The sequence below is a fragment of the Nipponia nippon genome, unplaced genomic scaffold, assembly GCF_047370975.1.
Source record: "Nipponia nippon isolate SJK-2023a ecotype South Korea unplaced genomic scaffold, ASM4737097v1 scaffold_3, whole genome shotgun sequence".
Taxonomy (NCBI): Eukaryota; Metazoa; Chordata; class Aves; order Pelecaniformes; family Threskiornithidae; genus Nipponia; species Nipponia nippon.
Window position 1 is genome coordinate 12,445,419 of NW_028262347.1, and position 24,639 is coordinate 12,470,057.

At 38.5% G+C, this 24,639-nt stretch overlaps 1 protein-coding gene across 8 annotated transcripts in view; it reads right to left on the minus strand.

Moving 5' to 3' along the window:
- Window positions 1–417: 417 nt before the first annotated feature.
- Window positions 418–24,639, minus strand: part of CD36 (CD36 molecule (CD36 blood group)) — a 38,763-nt gene continuing 14,541 nt past the window's right edge. For all 8 annotated transcript variants that reach the window (XM_087766634.1, XM_087766636.1, XM_087766632.1 and 5 more), the window contains 12 exons: window positions 18,021–18,181; window positions 15,701–15,845; window positions 12,195–12,374; window positions 11,954–12,045; window positions 11,475–11,521; window positions 9,033–9,102; window positions 7,180–7,367; window positions 6,233–6,351; window positions 4,847–4,920; window positions 4,026–4,080; window positions 3,666–3,830; window positions 418–2,922 (listed from right to left, as the gene is read on the minus strand). In XM_087766634.1, the coding sequence (XP_087622760.1) occupies window positions 3,666–3,830; window positions 4,026–4,080; window positions 4,847–4,920; window positions 6,233–6,351; window positions 7,180–7,367; window positions 9,033–9,102; window positions 11,475–11,521; window positions 11,954–12,045; window positions 12,195–12,374; window positions 15,701–15,845; window positions 18,021–18,181 (1,296 nt within the window). In that variant the 3' untranslated portion in view covers window positions 418–2,922. The remainder of the gene's footprint in view (window positions 2,923–3,665; window positions 3,831–4,025; window positions 4,081–4,846; window positions 4,921–6,232; window positions 6,352–7,179; window positions 7,368–9,032; window positions 9,103–11,474; window positions 11,522–11,953; window positions 12,046–12,194; window positions 12,375–15,700; window positions 15,846–18,020; window positions 18,182–24,639) is intronic.

Below are 24,639 nucleotides of genomic sequence, written 5' to 3' on the forward strand. Positions count from 1 at the left end.
TCCCACCCGACCTGCTGGGCCAGCAGAGCCAGCAAAGGATGTTGTAATGTGCTGCTGGATGTGCTAACACTATCCTGCCAACACCTCCAGCTCAAGGCAGTTGAAGCAGATCTCTCTCTGAGCTTGGTTTCGTGGGATTTTTTTAGAATTGCTTCAGTTTAGACACGCTGGTGCTCAGCTCTGCCCACAAAGTCTCCTCCTTTTTGTAATCCAGAGCATAAATGTTGTACATCACTGGTATTTACGATATATATTGTGGCAACATGAAACATAATATGCACTTCTAAGCAGCTGTGATGTGCCAGAGTACAATGACATAACAAGGTTAGCCATAAGCTTGCTTATTCATCAGTTTATAAAATCAGTCTCTAGGAAAAGAAAACACACCCAAAACACCAAGAAAAGAAAGACAAGGAGTTCATTATCCAACACAGAAGACTTTATTTACAATTAGACATAAGGATCTCAGAAAAAAGAGTTTGAGCTTTATTTTATTTGTATTGCAGTTCATTAACATTTCTAATAAATGTTTATCCTGCACTGTTTCAACACATGTAAATACTTAACTTTACCCTTAATAACACAAATTAACAATAACTGTAACCAATGCTTTGGACAAAATAACTACTAATTATAATTCAAGTGCAGTCTAGGTGCTGAACATAGTTTAAAAGTCCAAACCTGCATTGAGATCAATGAGATTATACATATGAACAAGCGTATTTGTGTGCATGCAGAATTGGGCCCTGAGACATTTAAAATCATGGCCTGACTTGCTGGATCACTGCTGCTGGAGCACCACATAGCACTAAGCAACACTAGTAGAGCAAACGCTAACTTGCTGACAATGGGCTTGAAACAGAAGAAAATGAAGCTGAAATGCTAGTGTATCAAAAACAAGAGCATTGCTGTTGTTCCTTAGGTGAAAAGATCTCACTTTTAGATTCTGGCACAAAAGACTAGTTTTATTATAAAAACTTGGTGTCAGATCTTGAACCACAGCAGGGCTGTGCATGTTTCAGAGGAAAAGGTGACTTAACGACTTTAGTGGGCCTCATACTTTTTTGACCAGGCCATAGGACTGTAGGGATGCCTTCAGTTCTGTCAAACTGTCCCCAGACTAATATGAGAATAGAGCATCACATATGACACTAGCAATAATGTAGAGATGAGAGAAAGGTCTTATTTTTCATTGACTAGCAAGCACCATGACTAATCAAATGCATCAGCTCTCTAAGTGAGAGCAGAGTTTCCCTTGAGCGTCATGCCTCCTTCACATCTCCTGCCCTGTTACTTTGCATTTCCAGCTCACGGCTAGAAAAAGAGTGTGTAGCTATGTACCACATAGACCTTGCCTTCAAGAATAATCTCTGGGGATTTCTGTGATTCATCAGCTCTATTGATAGCTACACAACTTTGTCCACAAGGAACATGGGATTAAAACAACAGCACTGTAGTCTGTTGTGGTTTTCACCTTATTTCCAAAGGGTGAAAACACCTTACTAAAGATACCTGGCAAAAGATCTTGTCCTTTACTAGCAAGATAAATCTTTCTGGTTTAAAGTCCATTGTTGCACTATTTCCAAGCACCAGACTATGAGAGGCTGGCCATTTTTGATCTTCCTTTTTCTTTGCAACTCTTATTTAAGGGGACAAAAGATCCAAGAAGAAATCTTTGAAAATGATGAACTTAGGCTTTTGTTCTGAATTCAGTGAGTCCATGGGAAAAGGAGAGAGCCCACAACACTCAATATCTGCCCCATTGCTCTCATTTCTAAGATATGGCATTCAGATTAAATGAAAAATAAACCATTTATGCAGACGGCAGTGTTTGCTACCTGTCTACAGGCTGATGCACGTCCTTAAATGAATTGTTGCACAAATTTCCTTGTGACAGCTGGTTTATCTGTAAAGAATTGGGGCTAACTGTTTTCATTTATGTTCTTCTATAGCAAGGAAGTGGAACCCTCTGATGTTTGATCAAAATCATTATCTCAGTCCTTCCTGTGTCTGGAGCATTCTGGAATATTTTGTCTTGACCCTAAAGGTAACATGAGATCATTCCCTAAGGGAGGCCTTGGGCAAAGCAGGGTTAGGGCAGAGCAGAGTCTGGTGTTCAAGCAACAGTCAGAAAGAAAAACACACAGCAGGCAACAGTAAGAGCAGTGGAGCAGGTTGGAGTTAGGGAATAGCTTAGATTCCTAAACAGCTGTGGAGCTAAATGTTATTGAGCTCCATCAACATATGAATGAGCCATCATATCAACATATGAGCCATCTCTGTAAAAAATGTATAAACCATGTATTTTAGTAAGTCTTTTATTAACTTCATGTATTACAGTTAGTAACTTTACATAATAAACTTCACATTCAATGCAATTCACATCCCTGAATAGAGGACAGAGAGCAGTTCTATTGCAGCAGCTTTCATTCCTTGAAGGAACAGAAAGAAATATTGCAATGAGAGCATCTAGAGCACAGCATGAGCTCAAAGGTGTTGTCATTCCCAGCCTGTGCTCAGAGACAGAACATCAGCAAATGGTTTGCATTTGTCTTGCAAATCCCAGAAGAAAAAAAGTAGCAAGTTGCATAAATGGCAGAAGACGGTCTGAAAATCCAACTGCATCTCAATTTCAGTCTGCTTGAATGTCATTTAAAATTTGCAACAAGGTTCTAATAATCAAAGTAATTTGAAAGCATAGTTTCCATGGTGGCCTCTTTAATGATGTCAGAAGTGTGGACCTTTGGAAACATCAGCTTATTTGGGTTAGTGAGTTGGTCTTCTCAAAACGGAAAAGCATGTTGAATTCCATAGCACGTGGACTGACTGTGCCTTAAATCATACCTTTTGTCTCTGAATTTTAACATGCTTCTTGGCTGAAATTTCAATTAAACATTGCCTGTCTCTGACGTCTTTTGTTACCTGTAGTGAAATAAAATCAGAATTCAGCATGTGGTGAGGTAAGTTGTCTTCTTAAAAATGTCTCTTTACTACACCATACTTTTCACCATAACATTCATGTCTCTGCACTTCTTATAAATCACTCAAAAAATGTGTTTGTTTCCCTAGATGTCAGTGCATTAATCCACCACTTGGTTATTCTACCCAGGATGGGAGTATATTTAGTCTCGTTGGGCTAGGTATGTTCAGGAGATGTTTAGACTAACATGAGAGTGATGCACAACTGAGAGAAAGAAGTGAGAAACCCTATCCAACACTCAACAAAAAATATCATTTACAGTGGGTTCCCTGAACCCCAGGCAGGGGTATGTCCTGGAAGAGCACAGGAATCTGCAGCTGTGTGGCCTCTGTCCCAGAGAAGTACTAGAGGGCACTTCTGAACAGTTTAGCAGTCTTGGATAAAATGTCTATTTTCATAAACTCACAACAATCATGTTGTGTTTTGGAATAAAAAAAAAAATGTTGGTCTTCTGATATAGTTCCCAATACCCTCTCCTGGGTGTGTTAAGAGGATTCTGAAAGACTAAGGCTAGGAAGAGAATTTGAAAACATTAGCTAAATCATCTGGATGATTTCCCACAGAACAACTGCTGAATTTACTAGCACTTAAAAAATAGGAACAGCTAAATAGGTAATGATTCTGAACTTCTTGAAACCCTGAGGAGAAGTTACTGCTAAGGACTGAGCTGTTAGTGCTTACTTACTTATTTTAATTTCTTTGATCTGCATATGAAATAGGAACCCATGAATGCGAGGAACAGCACAGAACCTGCGATCATCAACACCATCTGCAGCACACTCAGCATCTGGACCCGACCAGTGACTTTATTTCTGAACATTTCTGCTTTTGCATCTCCAATAACAGCAGACTGAAACAGTGCAAAAAAAATGTCAGTGAAAGGTAAGTATGCAAGCCGTCACTTGCTGAATATATTCTTGGCATGTGTAAATCACAGCATGAGTTTAATTGCCCAGTTTCAAGGCACCAAGACTGAAAAAGCTAGGTCTTTTTTCTTTCCTTTTTTTTTAAACAGTGAATATTAATAGACAGAAAATATACTAACCTCATTTAGCCAAAGAAGAGGAAAAACGTAAGGCTTTTTAACTTTTGATAAGGCTCTGAAATGAGAAAATTAATACAGCATGTTACCTTAATTTGGTGCATAAGCCCAGTCTCTACTTAAACATTTTTCTTCTCCTCTAACTACATTTCTACCTTCCAGATATACCTTTTCAGTATAGTTTTGGACTGAAAAAAAATAAGCCTCCAATTAGTAACAGCCATTTTACATATTGGGCAACCATGTCTTTCTGTATAGTCTTCTTATGTGTGTAGTCAGAAAGAAGAACGGCTGGACACAGCTAGGTGTTAGTGGGAGGGTCTAAAGATCTGTGTGATGTTCACCTGCCAGATGTACAGGATCCCAAAATGCACGTCTGTACATGTACATTTGGGCCAATGAAGAGAAAAGAAATACCTAGAGACCCATCAATCCTTGTGATAAGATCCATCTAGTGACAGAGCATACATAAATTCTCTCTCATTTTATTTATTACAGAAATTGCATTTTGCCTTCTAGTTAATCCTCTTGGCCCCCATTTGGGTTTTGTAAGAATGTTATTTTTAAGACCATGTTGCCTGGTAAGCTTCTGTGAGGAAATCAAATGTGTGTTAAAATACTTGGGCAGTGCCTTGCTCAAGAAGGCTTTCTCTTTTGCTGAAATTTATGTTCTCTGAAAAGTCATGACTGAAATTTTTGCAAGAAAGACAAAAAGGCTTTGGGAAAGTATTTTTATTCCTTCTTTTCCCAGCCATTTCTACTGACACTCTCATAGACCAATCAGTCCTCTTGAAAAAAAGTCTTTAAAAACAAGTAGTACTTACTCAATTTTTGGTGCAGGCTTCACAAGGAGGTTTACTTGCAGCCTTTTAGCGAATTGTAGTGTAAAACCAGTGATCTAAAACCAGAAAAAAAAACCATATTAATTTAAATTTTTGAATTGGATGCCTAAGCCTAGAATATGGACTGTGTCAAAAAGCACTTATCCTTATGTTTTGAAGGATTCAATTTTTATGAAATTTTAATCTTTCTAAGGGTCTCTCATTTCTTATAGAAGTTCTGATTTTGTGGCTTTGCTGTAGTTATTTTTGTAATTTGCAATTTAAACTGAAGGCAAAAAAAAGGTTAAAAATACTAAATCAGTCATGAAATGTTTCATATAAAAATATGGTTTGGGTTTTTTTTCCCACTAGAAATTAGCTAAATTTTCTTTTTCAATAAGAAGGGTGTTTAACTTGCATAGGGCCGAAACCAAACTTTTCAAATCAGAACAAATATATCAAAACAAAGGTCAGATCTTTTCTTCATCTCCTTTTTTCCCCTCTGTCTTCCACAGAAACAAGACAGGGTGTGATTCTTGAAAATTTCATATCAGATTTTTAGGAAATTCTGGTTGATGTCTCTGTTCCAAATAAGGCGAAACAAAGATTTAACTTTAGATCTCCTCATTGAAGTTACATAGCTTAACTGTCAAATTATATGACTAAAAATATTGTGGTGAAAAATCCTGCATTTAATCTTTTCATCCAAATTCAGAGCAAAATAAAATTTTGAAACCTTAGAATTCATGACACAATTCAGAAAACTTTGGTAAATACACTTAAAATTAAGAATCTGAATTGCTGGAACAGAAGTAGAGGTAAAATTGGAGACAATCAAAATCAGAGCTGTCATAAATTCATTCAGTTTGAGAGCTCTGTTGGACAATCCGAGTCATAAAGACTGTAGTAGATCTGTTCTAGACTAGTCTGTTCAGACTTCTAGCAATTTTCTTGGAAATAAACTGATCTATATTTATTTAATTTCAATTGAGATAATAATTATGCAAAAATGGCTAGTTATAGGAAATGAAAAAAAATAAGTATAGAGGGAACAGAAGAACTTGCATAGAAAAAAATTTTCTCAAAGTACTTGAAGGTCATGGAAAAGCTATAGCATATTTCAAAGTTTGCAGAATCTATTTAATCTCACATTCCCAATAAGGAAAAATTGAAACTTATTTTCCAAACTTTGAAGGTCAGAATGAGACAAAGTTCTCCTCTAAATTTCCCCTGCTAAAACCATAACACTTTTGTGAGCAGATCTTGCAAAAACAAGCATGAAAATATCGTATCTTCTGCTCGGCCCTCTGGTAAAAGACCTACTCTACTACAATTAAATTTAAACATTGCAAGTTTACTGAGTTACAGTTATTAAATATTTGGACTTACAGGCTCTACATCTAGAAACGTCTCATGCTCCTTCTCATTTGGGCTCAGGCCTTCAACATCGTTCAATACAGAATCACTTGCATGAAGAAAATGTGGAAGAGAGATAAATACCGGTTTTCCTATTTGAAAAAACAAACTCACTTGAATCATTAAGCCTTGTTTCAGTGCTCATCTTCTGAGGCCATTTTCCATGCAAACATAGCATTTCATATAGACACGCAATCCTAATAAAAATGTTAATAGTCCCACCTGCCCGCAAAAATTTGAGCATTTCTGTGATTCTACTGTCATGAGGAAAATTTGCATGGTGAAAGAAATTGTAGTTATAAATCCTGCTTACCTGTGTCCACACTGAGGAGCTGGCAGTGCTCCCAGTTTCATGCTGAGGTGAGGACCGACTGTCACTTTTCCCCCCCACCCTTGTGATCTTGTTTTAGTAGAAAGCAAGCCTGAAGGGAACCCATGCTGTCTACTCTGCACCAAATGCAGACTCTGTATATATTTATTTTATTAAACCAATGTTAACCTTAGCCAATAGTGTCTCTCAGTCTCTGCATGTGTACATAGTTGTGCACACACACACACACACACACACACACACACTGTGTGTGTGAATTTTCACAAATACAAGGACTGAGACTATCTCTGGCTTTTATACAGTGCCTATAGAATCCTCTTCTTTCCTTTCTATACATGCATTCTTGCAGTTTCAGTATACAATCTGTACTATCACGATTTTGCATAGCACTATGCAAAATACAGAAATACTATAGTCCTTATTTTGGGAAATGAGGCTACAGAGAAGTGAAAGGTCTCACAGGCAATGTGTGGAAGAATTCACAGACAAACACGAATGTCCTGGATCTGAGAGTAACACCTCAGCTACAGGACGCATGCTTTCTCCCCAGTTAAATGGCTTCTTTGGCAATACCGTGTCACTACTATACCTGCTTTGCAGGCACTAATGTCTAGGACTCCAGCTATTGTGCAGTTCTTTGATATGACTTCATCTGTACAGAAGCAATAATTATCTTTGACTTCAGCAGGTGATGCAAATGCTTCACGAGGAACTGTGAAACGATAGAGTGAGATTCCCTTCACATCCTGCTTGCCCTGGAAAACTCCATAGATCGATCTGAATATAAACGGGGAGAAACATGTTTCAGTTATTTGGATTAAAAATCTGAATTCATGGCACCACTCATTAAGGATCCCCCAACTGTCTCTCTCTTAAAAGAAACAAGTACTCCAGAAAGCCAATGCCCAGCCTCCCTTCACACTGTTCAGCAGTTTGTAGAGGTGCTCCTCTGTAATGGAGAATATTCCACACTTTAACAAAAGGATGTACGAGCTCAGAGGTGAGCATATCAATACACAAAAAGATAGACAAAAATACTAATACTACTAATAAATAATATTCACAAAACTAACACATTAATTAAGAGCTCTTTTCCCTACACACTTCTACATTGACTGTTATTATGAAATTTTTGAAAGTTTTTGGACTACAGTAGAGATACTTATTAATATAAACGAGCTCTGCTATAGGTTTCTGCTGACCTGATGATACTAATCTAAGCTTTATGATGTAGGCAACATTCTGCATATAACCTTATTCCATTGCGTATGAATCAGAATACCACTTAAGCTTCTTTTTGCTGATTGATACATTATCAACTGGTAGGGAGATATGGTTGTTACACAGTAATGTAACCAGGACAGCAACACTTTGTATTGCAGCCAAACAAAAGAAGGGTTCTGGGTTATGCAACATGGACAGAACCATTTTCCATCATCCCATTTCAGCACGGCCTTTGGGTGATTGCTGCTGTCCTTCGTGGTTCATTAATTGTGGGAATTAAATGGCCAGAGGGATCTCGCAAACTGTGTGCAATCAATCCAAAGAATTTTATCATTTCTCCTATGCATAGAATTCCCTTTTCCATGACTTGTGAAATGCTTTCCAGTTTGGGGATACAATTACTTCACAAAAAAAAGAACTTTAATTTCATGTCTAAACACTGATCTTTAAAAACAAACAGTCTGCAAAGCAAATCGCCCGCTGTAAACCTAGTTAAAAGGAAGCAGCTGTTTCCAGGCAGCAAAATAAATAAAGGGGTCAAGCCTCCCAAAGCAAATACACTGTGATGCACTTTAAATCTTTTAACATTGCTTTCAGTGATCCCATCGGAGAACTCAGGGACACTGAATAGCCACAGCAGAAGCAGCAGGCTGAAAAGCCATCAGTATGGGATGTATTAAGCAGGTTTGTTTGCTTGTAAACACATAAAAATAAAATATGTAAAAATATCCTGTGAGAAAACAATTTTAAGTATTTAGTAGATGACAGTAAATCCAGTTCTGCGTAGATGATGTTCTGCAGAAATGCCAAAGATGGGCCTAACTGGCCCCTGCTATTGCCTTCTTAGACCAAAGAAGGCAGGTTAGAGGCTGGGTCCTGATCTTAGAAGAAGTTCAAAACTTTGAACCCTGTGGCCCTCAGTGTCTTTCATAGATCTGTAAGAGCTCACAACAGTGTCAGATATTCCCGAATTATAAATCTGGCTGAAATAAAATACACCAAAAAGAGCTTGCTACTTGACATAAATAAAAGTGGTAGAAACACATTCTGAATCATGAGCACAGCTCACAAATTTACTTGTGTCTAGGTGAAACATTTATGCTGAACTGCCTCTGTGACCTGAGCCCAAGCAGAGCCACTGCAGCTGCCCTCTGAAACGAAAGAGCACTCAGGTGGCACACACAGGTGTGTGCGCGCACCGGGAAGGGACCAGCCTACCTGCAAATATCGGAGGAGAAGAAGCGCAGTATCTGATCCTTCTTAACAAACGGTGGGAATGATGCGCCATCTGTGAATGGAATAAAATAAGAGCTTGAAAGTAATTCCACTTAGAAGACATGATTAAATTTCTAGTTCAATACTCAGCTGTTACTTTCCTATAAAGCTGTGAAAAAAGGTAAATAAAATGAGTCATTTCTGGGGAAAATATTTATGTAAGTTATTGCACAGTGACAGGCACTCCACAGATAAGATTGCATTGTTTGTGAAAGCAAGCCAAATTATGGCAGCTATTTTTTTTTTCCACAGATGTGAAGCTATATGATCAAGCCCATTAAAAACAGGATACAAAAAACAATCCTTCTTAATACAAATCCCAATACCTGTTGCCATTGCTTCAAGGTTTATGCAGTCTAAAGACCTAAACCTTTCTAGAGATGCGTAGTTCACCTGCAGTTATGGCACTCAGCACTTACAAGAAACACAGCTTTAGACTTCAAAACTGCCTATTTAATAAACAGCACTAAACCTTTTTTCACCAAAGACTGCTCAAGCAAACCTCTTCTTTGTAAGCTAAGATCCTCTCTATAGCTAATGGAGAAAAGGAAGCAATTCTAGGGCACAACCCATCTCACCCCATGGTAGACATGCAAAATAGGTCAGAGGAAGAGCACTTTGGCAGTGCCTTTTTCTCCGCTCGTTATAAAAAGAACACAGACAGCCAGTTCAGATGCATATTTCTGACTTGCAAGCATCCAGAGTTAAGTATGAGGACTCTCTGCCATTTTCCCAAACAGGGTGTTGTAACAAACATTTAACCGGTACATTTGTTATTTCTTGCTACAATTTCTGTTTAGTTTCTTAGTCAGCAGCCATAACCAAGGGATTGAAAACATCTGTGATATCTTTGAATCTAGTTGGCAAGAGCAAGAAAGCTAAATTACATACTTGCCACTTGCCCACTGCTGACAGCAGCACTTTTTCTTAAAGAAGATCCAAGATCATCCTAGACACACACTCTATTTCTAAATCTTGGCAGTCTTGCAGAGTTTGCAAACATGGACTTATTTCAAGTCCCATACAAGAATACTGCTTAATATTTTTATGTAGATATTTACTTATACTATACATGCTATGCTTTGGTGTGAAAGCTTACAGGATAAGAAGGAATTCTCACACTTACTTACAAGACTTTTTAAACCTGCTGCTTCTCTAAACACATGGTCTCTCCTGAGCAATCGCACTGAATGCTCTTGTAAACTGTGCAATAACCTTTGCTAACAAGGAAAAGCTCCACATTTTCACTGTACTGGAGCACTTAGTCTAGTTAGCTGAGTGTGTTTATTCCATCAGCTGTGGAAGAAGAAAAATCAAAAAGCTGACTGGGGAAAAAAAGGTTCAGGCTCCACAGGGAAGAAGGAAAGTCCCAGAACCTAAGAAAATATTGCCTCTTATAAAATTAATTACATTGTTTGAAAAGGAACTAATCCTTCCTGATTCACAGACTTTTGGAAAGTCAGATTCTTGAGATGTATTTGAAATATTTCAAAATAACTTGCTATGTGCTCTCGGTTATAAGGAAAATGATCTATGCCAGGTAAAGCAGCACAGAAAAGGGAAAAAAAAAAAAAACAAACAAAAAAACCAACAACCCCAAAACCTGCTTGTTTTGATACTTGCTCACTGAAGGCCTACAGCTCCCTGAAAAAGCCTCCACTACGACATCTGCCAGCCTCAGCTCAACAGATTCTGGTGTCCTCACAGTGAAGCTTTCACTCATCAAGAAGAAAAATATCATCTTGAACAAATGTCTCTTAAACAGCTCAACTGTTTTCATATGCATTCCAAAAGCAAATTCAAAAATATTCCTCTCTAGTTTATTCATCCCAAACTAAACTACTTCTCTTCTTCCTCCCTTTTCACTTGCTAGTGGCCTCCAAACCACCTGTCTGACAGCCTTCTCCCTTGTCACCTCAATTTCTTTTCATAGCTCAGTAAAACAATTTTCTGTCCATTCTGGTGCATTAAATTTTATTTTTCAACAATGTAAATGAATGTACATTATTAGAATGCAAAGATAATTTTCAAGTGTTATAGCAAAGAAAAGGAATCTTAGTTATATTTTACCATAAAGATAATAAGTAGAAACAGAGCTGGATTCTTTTCTTGTATCTCTTCCACATCTACTCTAGCTGAAGAAGGTGTGTGTACATGTACATATAAAATAACATGCAATAACATATAATATATGTATTATAATAGATACACACATATGCATGTATAATAGTAGTAGTATGTATACATTAATACTTATATAAACATTTAATATGCAGAATACAGAACTGCCAAAGCCCAGGGGAATTAACTTAAATATTGTACCTCATTATTCTCTTGCAATATCAAGAAATGTGTTGAAGTTTTAAAAAGCTTTAATAGGCTCACCTGTGCCATTAACCAAATCACAGTGACCTTCCCAGTATGAAAGATTCCTTTAAGATAAAAAAAAAAGTCACGCTGCATGTAGTATATTATACCATGTATCCATTTCATTACAAGTATTGCTAAATATAACTGCTCCAGTATAAGCCTGATCCATTAGCAAAGTTAGAGGATAGAGATGTTCATTCATTTATTCAGATAAACTACATGATGCATTAGAATAGGATAAAAGCGATCTAGCTACTTAAGTATCAAAACAGAACTACTTGTATCAAAGAATCAATAATTGTCTTAAATCCAAGCTCCTAACAGAATCATGAATAGCTGAAAGAGAGAGGTGGTTTTGCTAAGCCCAGGGCTTGGTCCAGTTTTCCTTAAATTGTTGAAGATTTTCCATTTATCTATAGCTCTTAGTGAATCAAGCCTTAAAAGCCATACCTTGAAAATATGTATGTTTTTTTAACTACACAATGCTATGATACCTTTTGTTTTTATAGCTTTCAATTATTGCTGTTTTTTTAATATCTTCTTTCCCAGTGTAGACTTTGTAAGGTCCGTCGAATGTCCCATTATACTGTAACAGTCACAAGAAGAAGGCATAACAGTTAGAAGTACTGAACCAGATTGTAGCATTGTCACATTTTTCTTCCTCACAGCAGCTGCCTTAATTTTTATTCACAGGATAATAACTGAAGGCTTTGCCTCCTCATTGGTTTCACTTACCGGGTAGAAGACTCCCACAACTGGGTCCACAGGGAAGGGGATCTTGTTTAAGAAGGGATCTTTGTATCCCCACAGTATTTCTTTCACTGTTCTGTTCTGCAGCATCTGTGACTTAGAACTTTTAATCCAAGTATTTAATAGTAGTTGTATAAAAGTGTTTGTATACAAGGCAGGTGCAGCCTATAATAGGAATAAAATTAATGTTTAGCATAAAATTCTGCATGTGCTTTGGATCAAAAACACAGAGACTGACTCCAAGAAATCTCTGGCAAAGCCAGTTGCCAGAGTTGCAGCTCACTGTAACTTAAGTTTCTACTTAAAACTGAGACTCCTTAACAAAACAATTACTGGGCATAGCATACACCAAGGCAGGCAATTTGTCTTTACTGCTTACATGAGTTCACTAGATCATCCCTAATGACAGAATCACAGAACAGCTGAGGTTGGAAGGGACCTCTGAAGGTCATCTGGTCCAACCTCCCTGCTTGAGCAGAGGCACCGAGAGCCAGTTGCCCAGGACCATGGCCAGATGGCTTCTGAATAGCTCCAAGTACTAATCTCAAATCCCTATCTGTATAACATGGGTTGTACCACTTTCGGTTTTCTGCCTCTTTTCTGTCATCTCCATATGTCACATACTTCAGATTCACTCGCACTATAAACATGTAAGTAAAAATATACAAGCCTTGGTAATTATTGGCTTAGATAAGTGGTTTAGATTTGCTGTTACGCTAGCAGCAATACAACTGTATCCTGCATAAAACTGACCAAGTGCTGAATCTCCATTATTTCTTACTTAGAAAGAATACATATTTGCAGCAAACAAGTCTTTTCTGAACAGCTTTAATTCTAAATAATGGAGAACTTTTCCTAATTCAATGAAGAATAATGCAGATTTACCAGCAGTAATTGTAATGAATGATTCCCAGAGGCATAAACACAAAGTCAAGTCCCTAAAGGCGCCAAATAGCTTGTGGAGAGCAAACAGAAATGATCTATGTTGGCCTGTCTGGTGAAGCAGGAAATCGTAACAATTTTGATAAGTAAATCTGTGTAAAACCAAGTTATTCTCTTAGAGCAAGTGCTCAGCCCTTTAGTAGATCAACCATTTGTACTTAGTGCTATGGGGATAGCAACGGAAGAGTCTCTTTTGCTCTCATTTCTTGCTCCCCATGAATCTTTTGCTTTCGTCTGAACTTGAACACAGAGCAAGCAGAAAGCATGGATATGACAAGATTATGAGACAGAGGAGATGTGGGTTCAATCCCCTCGGGGTTAAGAAAGTGTGAAACACATCTCCCTGAATTCTCTTGTGAGTATTTTGATGGCAAAGTTATGATATAAAAGCTGGGCTCTACTGGATTGAAGTCAGTGCTGTCAAATGAGATAGGCAGAGCCTCTCTGGGAATTTGGGCTTACACCGGTTTGTTTCTGAACAGCAAAATGGGGCTTGGATCGTCTGTTCCCATCTCCCCTGACACGGCTGCTTCCAGGCATGAGCCTGTGCTTAGACCCATAAAGAGCTATGTGGTCCAAAGTGTGGGAGCTGAGCAGTGTTAGTTAATATCATGACATGAAGGACTCTGAGTACAGAAACAAGAACAGCTTTCTGAAAGAGAGATACTGGCCTAAATTAGGACACAGGCAGAATATATCTGGTCTGAATAAGGTAATTTGCCTTTATTTATTAGGTCTTTTCTCCCTAGAGAAAAGAAGGCTCAGGTGGACTTCCTCACAATATTCCAGTACTTAAAGGTCATCTAGAAAGAGGATGGAGGCTTTTTCTTCACAAGGAGCGACAGGGAGAAGACAAGGGGCAATGGGTACAAGTTGCACCAGGAAAGATTTCACCTTGATAGAAGAAAGAAATTTTTTACAGTGAGAACAGTCAATCACTGGAATGTTGTAGAGTCTCCATCACTGAAGGTTTTCAAGGTGCAATTGGACAGGGTTCTAGAAAATCTCATTGTGATGGCTTTGGCTGGGATAGAGTTAATTTTCTTCATAGTAGCTCATATGGGGCTATGTATTGGATTTCTGCTGAAAACAGTGTTGATAACACAGGGATGCTTTTGTTACTGCTGAGCAGTGCTTACCCAGAGTCAAGGCCTTTTTTGCCTCTCACCCCACCAGCAAGGAGGCTGGGGGTGCACAAGAAGCTGGGAGGGGACACAGCCAGGACAGCTGACCCCAACTGACCAAAAGGATATTCCATGCCATATGATGCCATGCTCAGCATATAAACTGGGGGAAGAAGAAGGAAGGGACGGATGTTCAGAGTGATGGCATTTGTCTTCCCAAGTAACCGTTACACGTGATGGAGCCCTGCTTTCCTGGAGATGACTGAACATCTGCCTGCCGGTGGGAAGCAGTGCATGAATTCCTTGATTTGCTTTGCTTGCATGCAGTGCTTTTGCTTTACCTATTAAACTGTCTTTTTCTCAACCCATAAGTTTTCTCATTTTTACTCTTCCGATTCTCTCCCCCATCCCACCAGGGGGGAATGAGCGAGCAGCTCTGTTGTGCTTAGTTGCTGGCTGGACTTAAACCACAACACTCATCTAGGCTCCCTTTCTCAGAAAAGATTGTATCAGATGATCTTTTGAGGTCCCTTCCAACACAGGTTCTTCTATGATTCTGTGATTGATTCTATGATTCTATATTGTGTTAACACCAAGCATCTCTTCACTCTGCCCCTAGCACCCACCCTCTTGCAGTGATCCTGAACACTCACACACAGACACCACAGAGTTAGTGCAAGACAATAAGGCAACAGAACCAGGGTTGAATATAAATATGAAAACTGTAAATGTTAATCAAAGGCAAACATTCTCAGCCTGTGACAACGCAAAAACATCTGGGCTGAAAAGGCTCTGGCACTACTCTAGGTGGGGACCCCTGTGCTTTTCTTTGAAGGACTAAGGTCTCAGTAGGACAGGAGAGCTCAGGGGATGCCATTGCAGCGGTGCTGAGGGCCACCATGGGGTGCAAGCAGCTGGGGCAGCGAGGCCATGCATACACCAAGCATGGGATTTAATACAGCCTCCCCTGCAAAGCAGGACTGAGGATATTATGGAAAGAATATGGCAAATCCGACTTGTACAGTTCATGCTGTACCTCACACAGAAAGACAATCCATCCACAAGCTCTTGATTCATTCCCACACTAAAATTGACTAGGAGGATGCTTTTGGATACATCCCATCCAAACTGATGACTTTGCTTCCATTGACAGGAACAAGTCAATTTTCATTTACCATTAAGATTACCCTGGGAATATAAGGGAACCTTAATATATATGCAATATGTCCTCAGAATTTTACTTTTTTTTTTTTAAATACAGTAATAAATCTTTCCTCAGTATAGCTGACACTCATGTCATCTGAGTTCATAGAGAGGAAATCTATCCTGTGGCAGTTTCAGTATTACTAATGCTAACTTCTTCCCTATTTCCTCCAGTATCTCAACATTTTAATGTGGACATTATGGTTTTGTTTCTTTACTTACAACAACAGCAAGGTTGAGGCATGTGATGGTATCATTTTCTGTCCCAACAGACATATCAGGTTCAAAATGAGCAATGTTAGGCAACATGTAGGATATTGTGCCATCAGAGTTTTCCGTGATATTTTCTTTGGGTAAATATCGCACCCTTGAAATAAAAAATAAAAACACAGAATATTTTTAACATTTGATTTTCAAGACAACACATAGTCATGCCTGACTGAAGTTTTTTGAAAAGTTGATGAACATTTTTGTAGATGAATGTTGAACATTTTATAACCACTGAAAGGATTCTAAACTTTTCATGTGAATATATGTAAAAATTCCATTTTCAGTAAAATATATTTCTTTTGAAAATATTCCCTTAGTGCCTAATGGATTTTTTTTTCTCAATACTAAAATGAAAACAAATATTTCTTTTTTATTTTTATTTCAGTAATGGACCTTGTATCTTTTTATATTTTGTTTTAAACTAATTATGTTCCGTCACATTTTTTTCTAAGCTTTCTCATGGCTGCATGTAATTAGAAGGGGATGACTCAGAATAGTTAAGAAACACTCTTAAGTTTTTATTTTATAGGCTTGTGTTGCAACAAAAACAGATGACAGGTTAAATCCATAATAGGAGTCACTTTGATAACATTTCATATGTATGTGGAGAATTATAAGCAGTCTTCCAGCTCCACTGAGATTCTCACAAGCCTCTCAAGTATGCCCTGTCAGCAGATCACTAAGGTACAAATCTCTGAGCTGATGCAGTTCTAGCGTTAGCTCAACTCTTCAGGTCCCCGTCCTCCTGTTGACCCTTCTGTGGGGGCAGCATCCAGCAGGCATCAGATGACTTAGTCTATGCTGTGGGTCCACAAAGCTTGTCCCAGCTCCATCCCAGAAGGGATTTTTAGAGTGCTCCATCAGACCTTCCAGCCTGGGCGTGGCAGGACCAAAATGTTCAGAGAGCATTTCTCCATGGTACAGATGTAGCCAGTGCAGGTGAGCCTTACCCCAAAAGCAGCTGGATCTTGGCTTCTCAAGATTGGTTTGTGAGCATGTCATTTTAATTAATAGCCTAATGTGTAGGGCACCTACCTGAAAGTTGGGAGATTTTTTTCTCTGATTAATGTTACTTCTAACTGGAAACAAAAGACCTAAAACAAGGTTTCCCAACCGAATTGAGGGGACAGTTGTGTTTCAAGGCCAGTTGTTCTACACTGTAATAAATAATTAAATATTTAAAGGGAGATTGAGAGAGAGAGACTCAGTGTCACAGTGATTCAGGTAGATCCAATATCCCAGGTAAGCATGACCACAGCAGTGAGAAGAGCTATAGCCATCATTTCTTATATAGTCTCATCTAGGCTTCTGGCAGAGATTTGTCCCTGAGAAAATAGGCACCATCACCACCATCAGAGTAAAACATTTCTGTTTAGTGGGAATTCACCTTCTGCAGTATTTCTTAACTGGTTAGTTTCCTGATTCCTGTGTAACCATTTCCTATGTCTTCCCAGGTACTCTATGAACCAAGAGTTCTCTATTTCCAATGAGAAAAAAATAATCTTTTAGGCATCAAAGCACCTCAGCCGTAGGTGCTGCAATGCAAAACTATCTTGCAAATACAATATACATCCCCAAAGACATCAAGAAAGAAATATCTTTTCATTTTAGGGAAGCAATTTCATAATAATGGTGCCAGTGATAGCTGGGTATTGGGCTTAATGACTCAGGAAGCAACAACTAGTCCATCAACATCACGGTTAAAATTAAGCAAATGATTAAAAGCTTCCCTGAATGGGGATGGACAGCTGCATCTAGGCCCTAGCTAGTAGATTCAGAAAAAGGAATGTTTTCTAGAGGAAAAATTGAAAAAGGAAAAGCTACAGATTAAGAATAAGTCATAAAGGAACAAAGAATCAAAACACATTATTAAAATAAATGTGAGTGATACATGGGTGATAAGATAAACTTTTGCTTTTAGGGCATCTGGCATAGTTTCTTCTATGTAAAAGGCTGGCAAAAACTGAACAGCAACAAATGACACTGGGCCTGTGTCTTGTTGTGGCAAGCACCTTGCTAATGAGGAATCATTTTTCACAAGAGCAAACAGCTTCACACCCCATTGCCTGTTTCTATATGCGTTTTCCCAATGTGAGATGCTATACAGAAAGTGTTTGTGATCACTGTGTGTAGCTGCAATTTAGGCATTTTTGTCAAGTCTGACTAAAATATGATGCCGTACTTTCAAAAACAAATTTTAACTCAGCAGAACTTTCTCTGACTTTAACAAAACTTCTGATATGATGTCACATATTCAGGGGTCTTTGCTTACCTGTATGTGTAAGGTCCTCTTTGTTCAAGTCTTGGACGTGCTCCTTTGTCTAATACCTCTGAAGGATTTTGCACATCGAAAACCCAAAATTGCCTGTAAACTGTACTTCCTGGCACAAGCCAATTTTCAAAAGCAATGGTACCATTTGCAATGACAGCATCCTAAAAGGACAAAAATCAAAGCTAAAATTAACCACAAAAAATGAGTGACAAGTTGCAGATGCTTGTAGAAGATTCCCAAACAAACAGAAAAAGAAAAACCCAAACTATTTTATCATCAATATGAGGCATACAGCACACATTTTTGGCCAACATTTGAAGGCAGCCTACCATTCCTGCTCAGTGAGAGCACAAGTGAGTCCCCTTAAAATAAGTGACCACAAAGCTGATATAATTGCTACTGTAGCCAGCAGAAAAACTTTCCTGCTGCTGTGCTCAGGCATTGCTGTAGCTCCCAAATACTTGCCAAATCCATTGATTATTTGTAAAAAGAAAATCTTTGAATGACTGAATGATATCCAGCAGTTTTTAGAATTCATAAACTACTTTTCATACATTGTAAATAGCCAAGGGGAGGAACAAGAGTTATCTCTGAGCATTACTCAGGCATTAAATAATTTTGCACCCAGAGAAAGCAAATAGTGTTCCTGCAGGACTGTTTTTGTTTTGGTTTTTTTTTTTTTTTTTTGGTCAGAAAACTCTTGTCACCAAAACTAAGACTTTCTAAGAAATCTCTCCAGTTTTGCTAACATTTTGTTAGTAAGGTTTCCTGGGTACAGGAAATGGGGGAAAGATGTGGATATAAGGACAAGACAGGACATCAGGAACCATTCTAGGGTAACCAACAGCTTTCTGTCTGTGGCACTCAGCTATGATACAGTAAATGCCTATTCAGACCTTGGGACTGCACAGTGAGAAGGAGAGTTTGAAGGTACGTTTCCTGTATTGTCAGGGGAAGGCTTGCTCTGCCTGGTCTACATCAGGTCTTTTTCTATATGATTTTCACAAAGTCCTGGAATAATGTTTTTCCTCTTGGTGCTAAAAATTTAGAAAAGTTTTTTTCACTAAGAAGAAAAATCCAGGCTGCCTGGCTCCAACATATAAAATGTTTTTTTATTAGAGTTGTGCAATATTAATTAGTTAATTTGCACAGCTCACAGAGTCCCAGGAAGCAAAAGGCTGGAATCCCTCCAGATAGCAAGAAAAGACATTTTAAATTACAAGTTGCTAGATTTTCTTTCTACCTTAATGTTCTGCCTCTAGAGTTTGCTTAGCAAGCACCATCAATAAAAAAGAATACTACCAATTAAGAACTACTGCAGTTAGAAACAAATACCATGTCTTGGAGAACTCATAACACAGGCAAGGCTTTGTCTCTGGAAAACCTGTGTGGTGGAGTTGCAAATGCCTTGCTGGGAGTGTAAAACACTGGGCTTGCTGTCTGAATATCTGCTATAATTTATGTGCATTTGTGTGAGAGGGTAAGGAAACCTTGCCACAGCAAATGTGTTATCAGCTTGAGGTCTTGCACTCAAACCCAACAGCTAAAACTCTCTTCAGCCTTGTTTTGCGAACCTCAGGAGGCCAAAGAGTCTATCAAAGTTGTGATCCAGCATGGGGAAGACCATCTCCTTGGTGAAGAGAGGAATGCTTATATGATTTGGAAATCACCTTTTCAGTTTCCACAGAGAATTGCTTAAAGGATCTGAGAGAAGCAGACTGATATAAAGAAATGCGCAGCTTGGACTGCTCAAGAGTCTGTCTGTGATCTGCCCTCAGCAGGGTCCTGGGATGGGGGCAGATGCCAGGATTTGACCTCCTGCCTCTCTGTAACTGGGACAGGGAAATGGTTGAGGATTCCTGGCAAGGAATGGTAAAGAGGACAAACTAATCTCTCTAGAAGTCAAAAGCACACAGGCACAGAAATGAATAGCGAAGTTTCAACCTTGCGACAACAGCTTTTAAAGCAGTGTTACTTGCTTCTTAAAAACTTTAACTTTTCCCTTCCATCCATTCCTCCCTCCCCTTATAAGCCTTTGCTAGGGGTTATAATAGCACAGAATGATATGTGGACTCCCCTGCCACTGGAGAGGTTGCTCCGAGTGCCTGAGCCACAGGACTTCTCCCATCCTTGAGAGGCACAGAAATAGTCCCCAACCTGCCTCTAGCTTTAGACATTTTGGGCACTTTGAAAAATGTTTATTCTGCAATAATCATATCTTATGACTTTGTGTTGACTTGGAAGAATATAAGGAACATGCTTCCTCACAGCTTTCTCCATGTAAATGATCTTATTTTTTCCAAAGGATGGATTTAGGCCTCTAATCCTCTCTCTGCTACTGCAGGGAAAGCTAAGAGTGTGCAGGACTTTATACTAGTTTTTTAGTACAACCAGGACAACTTTTCATGTAAACTGAGACCGTAGGCTATGTGACGAGCCTTTTCATGTACTTTCTGTACTGCCTTTTACTGCACTTCACAATACTATGTACTTTCTTATCAATCTAGAACAAATCTGCTGTCCACCTAAAGAGGTGGGGTGGCTCTCTTTTATTTTTCATGCAGGAATAACTAGTGTGTCTATCGTGACCCTCAGGAAATGCCAATAGAGAAAAATTACTTTGGGCATCGTACAAAGAGGTCCCTGAGACCTGAGTACATGGGACAGCCAGGTCACAACGAGTTACTGTGCGGATTTGCAGCGCACCATTTACTCTGTGCTAATGCCACCGTGAACACTCTTGGGGGATGCTTCAAGGGGACAGCTGATCCAACCTGATAGTGCTGAGGCCAAAGGGGCAAGACAGCTCCCACAGCCCCTGGTACCTGATCCACATGCCTCCCCCTTCCTTTGTGCCAGATTTCATTCCTCAGGGAGCTGTTTCTTCCTGCTGGACTGGAGGAAGATTATTTCTTTTTTTTGTTTGTTTTTCCTGGGTTACCTTTCTACCAGTGAGCCACTTGGCTCCGTGGTGTGGGTAGGGGAAAGGATCAGATGAGAACCAGAGTTAAAATAAGGGAAGCAGCAGGACAAAAGAGGGAGTGGGAGGAAGGGAGCAAGACCATTATTTTTGGTGGCATTCAGTCATTATTGTTAATAACATTTCTCCCACAAAGGAGGTGTGTATGATTCTCTGGCACATACTTCAAGAATGCAAATGGTGGGTTAAAGCAGAAGGAAATTTAGAGCTCTGTCTTTATTCATATCTTCATTTAATAAAACTAATACCCTCACAACAGCAAGCCCTTGGGTTTTGGCTGTCTGATCACTGGTGAGGCCAGCCCTAAATATTACCCCTCTCTATGGCTGGTCACTTTTATATTCCACTAGTAACACTGCCATGCTTTGTGATATTACGAAAGGTAGGGTAATTTGGGTAACTACTAATTTGCAATTGATAATATGAAACATTTCTCAACTCCCTACTCGACCTACATCAGCTTTAATATCTTATGCAATAGTTAACTATTGTTAACAAAAGTAGCTATACAGTATGGAATTGCCACACAACCAAGTTCATCTCATGACCTAACTGTGCAAGACTGAGTGAAATCAATAGGAACTTTAATCGCTTTTGTTTCTGACACAATTTTTCCCCCACTTTTGGAGGGTCAACTGGCAATACATAAATTCAAGAGATGCGAAGCAGTCAGCAACAGAAGCTTGCTGTACTTTGTTGCTTTACGCTAAATTCAGCCATCATGATTTCTGACGAAGAAATACAAAATGTAAGACAAAGTTGCTGTCTTGACAAAGGATCTGGCCAGGTGGACAAAAGATGCCATTTTCTGGGAACTGAGAGATGCCATGAATACTTTAGGCTGTAACAAAATTGTTACTATTTTATTCTCTATATGTTGTATGCTTTGAGCTGCATGTGTAAGATGGAGGAAACAAACGATACAATTGTGTAAAACTGAGTAAGTTAAGTTCCAGGAAAGCAAGTTATCTTCTTCTCTTTTGCAACTGAAAGTACAAATAGCCATTTATTACTCTTTAAGTAATAAATGAGAGCCAGCAGTTGCTTCACCTTCATTAGTTTAGATAAAGAAGTAGCATGTGAATGTCACAAACACAATTTTAAATTAGAAGTGTTTCCTATGCCTCCAGTAGCTGAGGAGATATAATCTGGCCAATCATAGATGACAGATATATAGAGAGACAGATGGCTAAACATAATAATAGCTAAAATCAATAGCTTTATTTCTAAAAATAGCAGAGACTAACCCTGATGAATCTACAGAAAGACTGCAGCACTGAGGTATCGTGGCAAATCATACACCATTCTGTATTATCAATTCATCATTAATTAAATATATTAAGTAACATTATGTGGCTTCTGTTAACCTCCTGAGCTCACGCGCTCAGGTAGAAAGCAAAAGCTCTTAGAGAAGTGGTAATAAATATTTTTCTGGCAAATGAATGAGCTACCAATGGGTTTGAGTGGTTAGACCTAGCTGGAAAAAAGAGCTGATCAGCTGAAAAAAAACCAACAGTTTTATCATAACTGAAATGATGGGAATTTTGCCTAAATAAATAATATTGTTTTAAGGCAGGAAAAGGCAAAAAGTAGTAATTGAGACATGTCAAAATATCTCCTTTCAACAATATTAGATTCAAGCATTCTGATTTGTTGTTTTGAATTCACGTTTCCTTTTGATTTTTTTTAACGTTAGACATGATAATGTCTAATAATAATGATAATAAACATGACAATGTGCAACCGAAATGTGTGGAGTCAATTAAAAAGGTACATTTTGATAGCCTCAAACAAAACATTTTTTGTAAAGAACTCCGAAACTTCCATGTTTCACGCCTAACTTACCAATGACAGTTTTCTAAACCCCTAAGGCCTTCATGGAAAGGCATCCCTCCCCTCTGGATGGATTAAGTGTTTGGGGAAACTAGGATTTTTGCCCTTCGGTACTGAAATCAAATGCACCTTTTAAGGGGGAAGTCTCCTTTCCCTGAATAGTATCAGAGCTGAAATAGCTTAGTACTAATCTCATTCAGTGGATCCCTGCCAAGATGCTGCTGGTGGTGTCATTTTGAGTGTGCTCTTCAAGTGACAGTTTCTTTAAGGAGCCTCTATAAAGATAAAGAAAATGTATGTAATGTTGAAATTCTTTAAAACTGCTGGAGGCAGGGGTAGAAACAGCTTATCCCCAAAAGATCTGAGGCAAAGGTAGAGCAGTCTGGCATTAGAGAAGGTAGCAATGTGTTTTGTGTTGAAGCACAGACGTATGTTAATGAACTGGAACACATGAAGAGGTGACATCTTGGTGTTACATGGACTTTGTTTGGGTTGTCCTCCCATGGACTGTTCATGGGTGGAGAACAGTACCTGCCTGCTGGGAGATAGCAGCCTATACCCTGAGAGTCTCTGTCAAGTTTCTAAGGGCATCTGAGATTGTCTATACACTTGCAGGTGCTTTCTCTTTGCTGCAACAACAGTATGCAGCCTTCCAGCAAAATATGTCCTGCAGTGTTTACTCAGGCTACTCTCTGAATGACTGCAATAAAGAAACGAGGTTGTTAGGGTTTGGTAAGCTGCAAAGATGCTGCTGCTAGCAGAACAAGAATGGTAAGAATTACTGATTGCATCGATTTTTGAAATTAAAGCTGTCCCTATTTACTGGGAGATGCTAAGAAGCTCAACTGGACTTGCTTGAGAGTATATTGATGATAACGTGATTTGACTAAATCTTGGTAACAAGTTAATTTATGACAATTTGACTTGTTATAGTATGAAGTGTTCTCAAACTAGCCATTCAGGAGAAAAAAAATTATTTAACATTTGTTTCTTTAATCCAGCAATAGCATTTTATACCAAAATTCATTTCCAATAGAAATATAGATTTGGTCTTACTGTATTGCTGTCAACTTGCACAAAGAACTAGGATTTACTCTGAGATAGGATAGGCAGAGCAACAACTAGGGGTCTTTTTTCAAGCTTTGGACTATGCAGAATTTAAGTCATGATTTTGCTTATAATGGTGACATCTGAAACAGTTTTTCTTTTTTTTTTTTTTTTTGACATTTGACATGTGTCTTCATCCAGTAGGTGAGAACCTAAGTTCAGGCTTTGCCTCATGTGAGTCCAAATGTAAATATAAATGCTTACAGGCCATATCTGAGAGAATGTCTTGCTCATCAGTTTTTTTCCTGTCCCAGAGTCTCTATTCTTGAGACACTCCAAATAAAATTGTCATTGAAACTGAGCTGTTTCTACCAAACATTTCCTTAAAAAACGACATTTCCAAAAGTGAAAAATTTCAGAAAAAAATGTATTTTCAGTATGCTCTGTCCAGCAAACCTCTTTCCTTTGCAGTCAGCTCTAAATTTATCTTAAATATAACTGCAGTGAACAACAAATATTTGTTTTTCTTACTAGCCCTTTCATCAATACAGGTAAATCAGAATTAGTTAGATTCAAGTCTCTCTTGAGCATCTGCTGAACTGATGACATATTTCAGATGTTGCACCTTGGCATATCTTTTCTGAAAAGGAATTGGTTTAGAGTCTCATGGTCTCACAAAATAGTCAGCATGATAAATAGGAAAAAAATAATCTAGTATGACTTGTGCTTAGGAAAAAAAGTATCCATTTTCTTAAATAA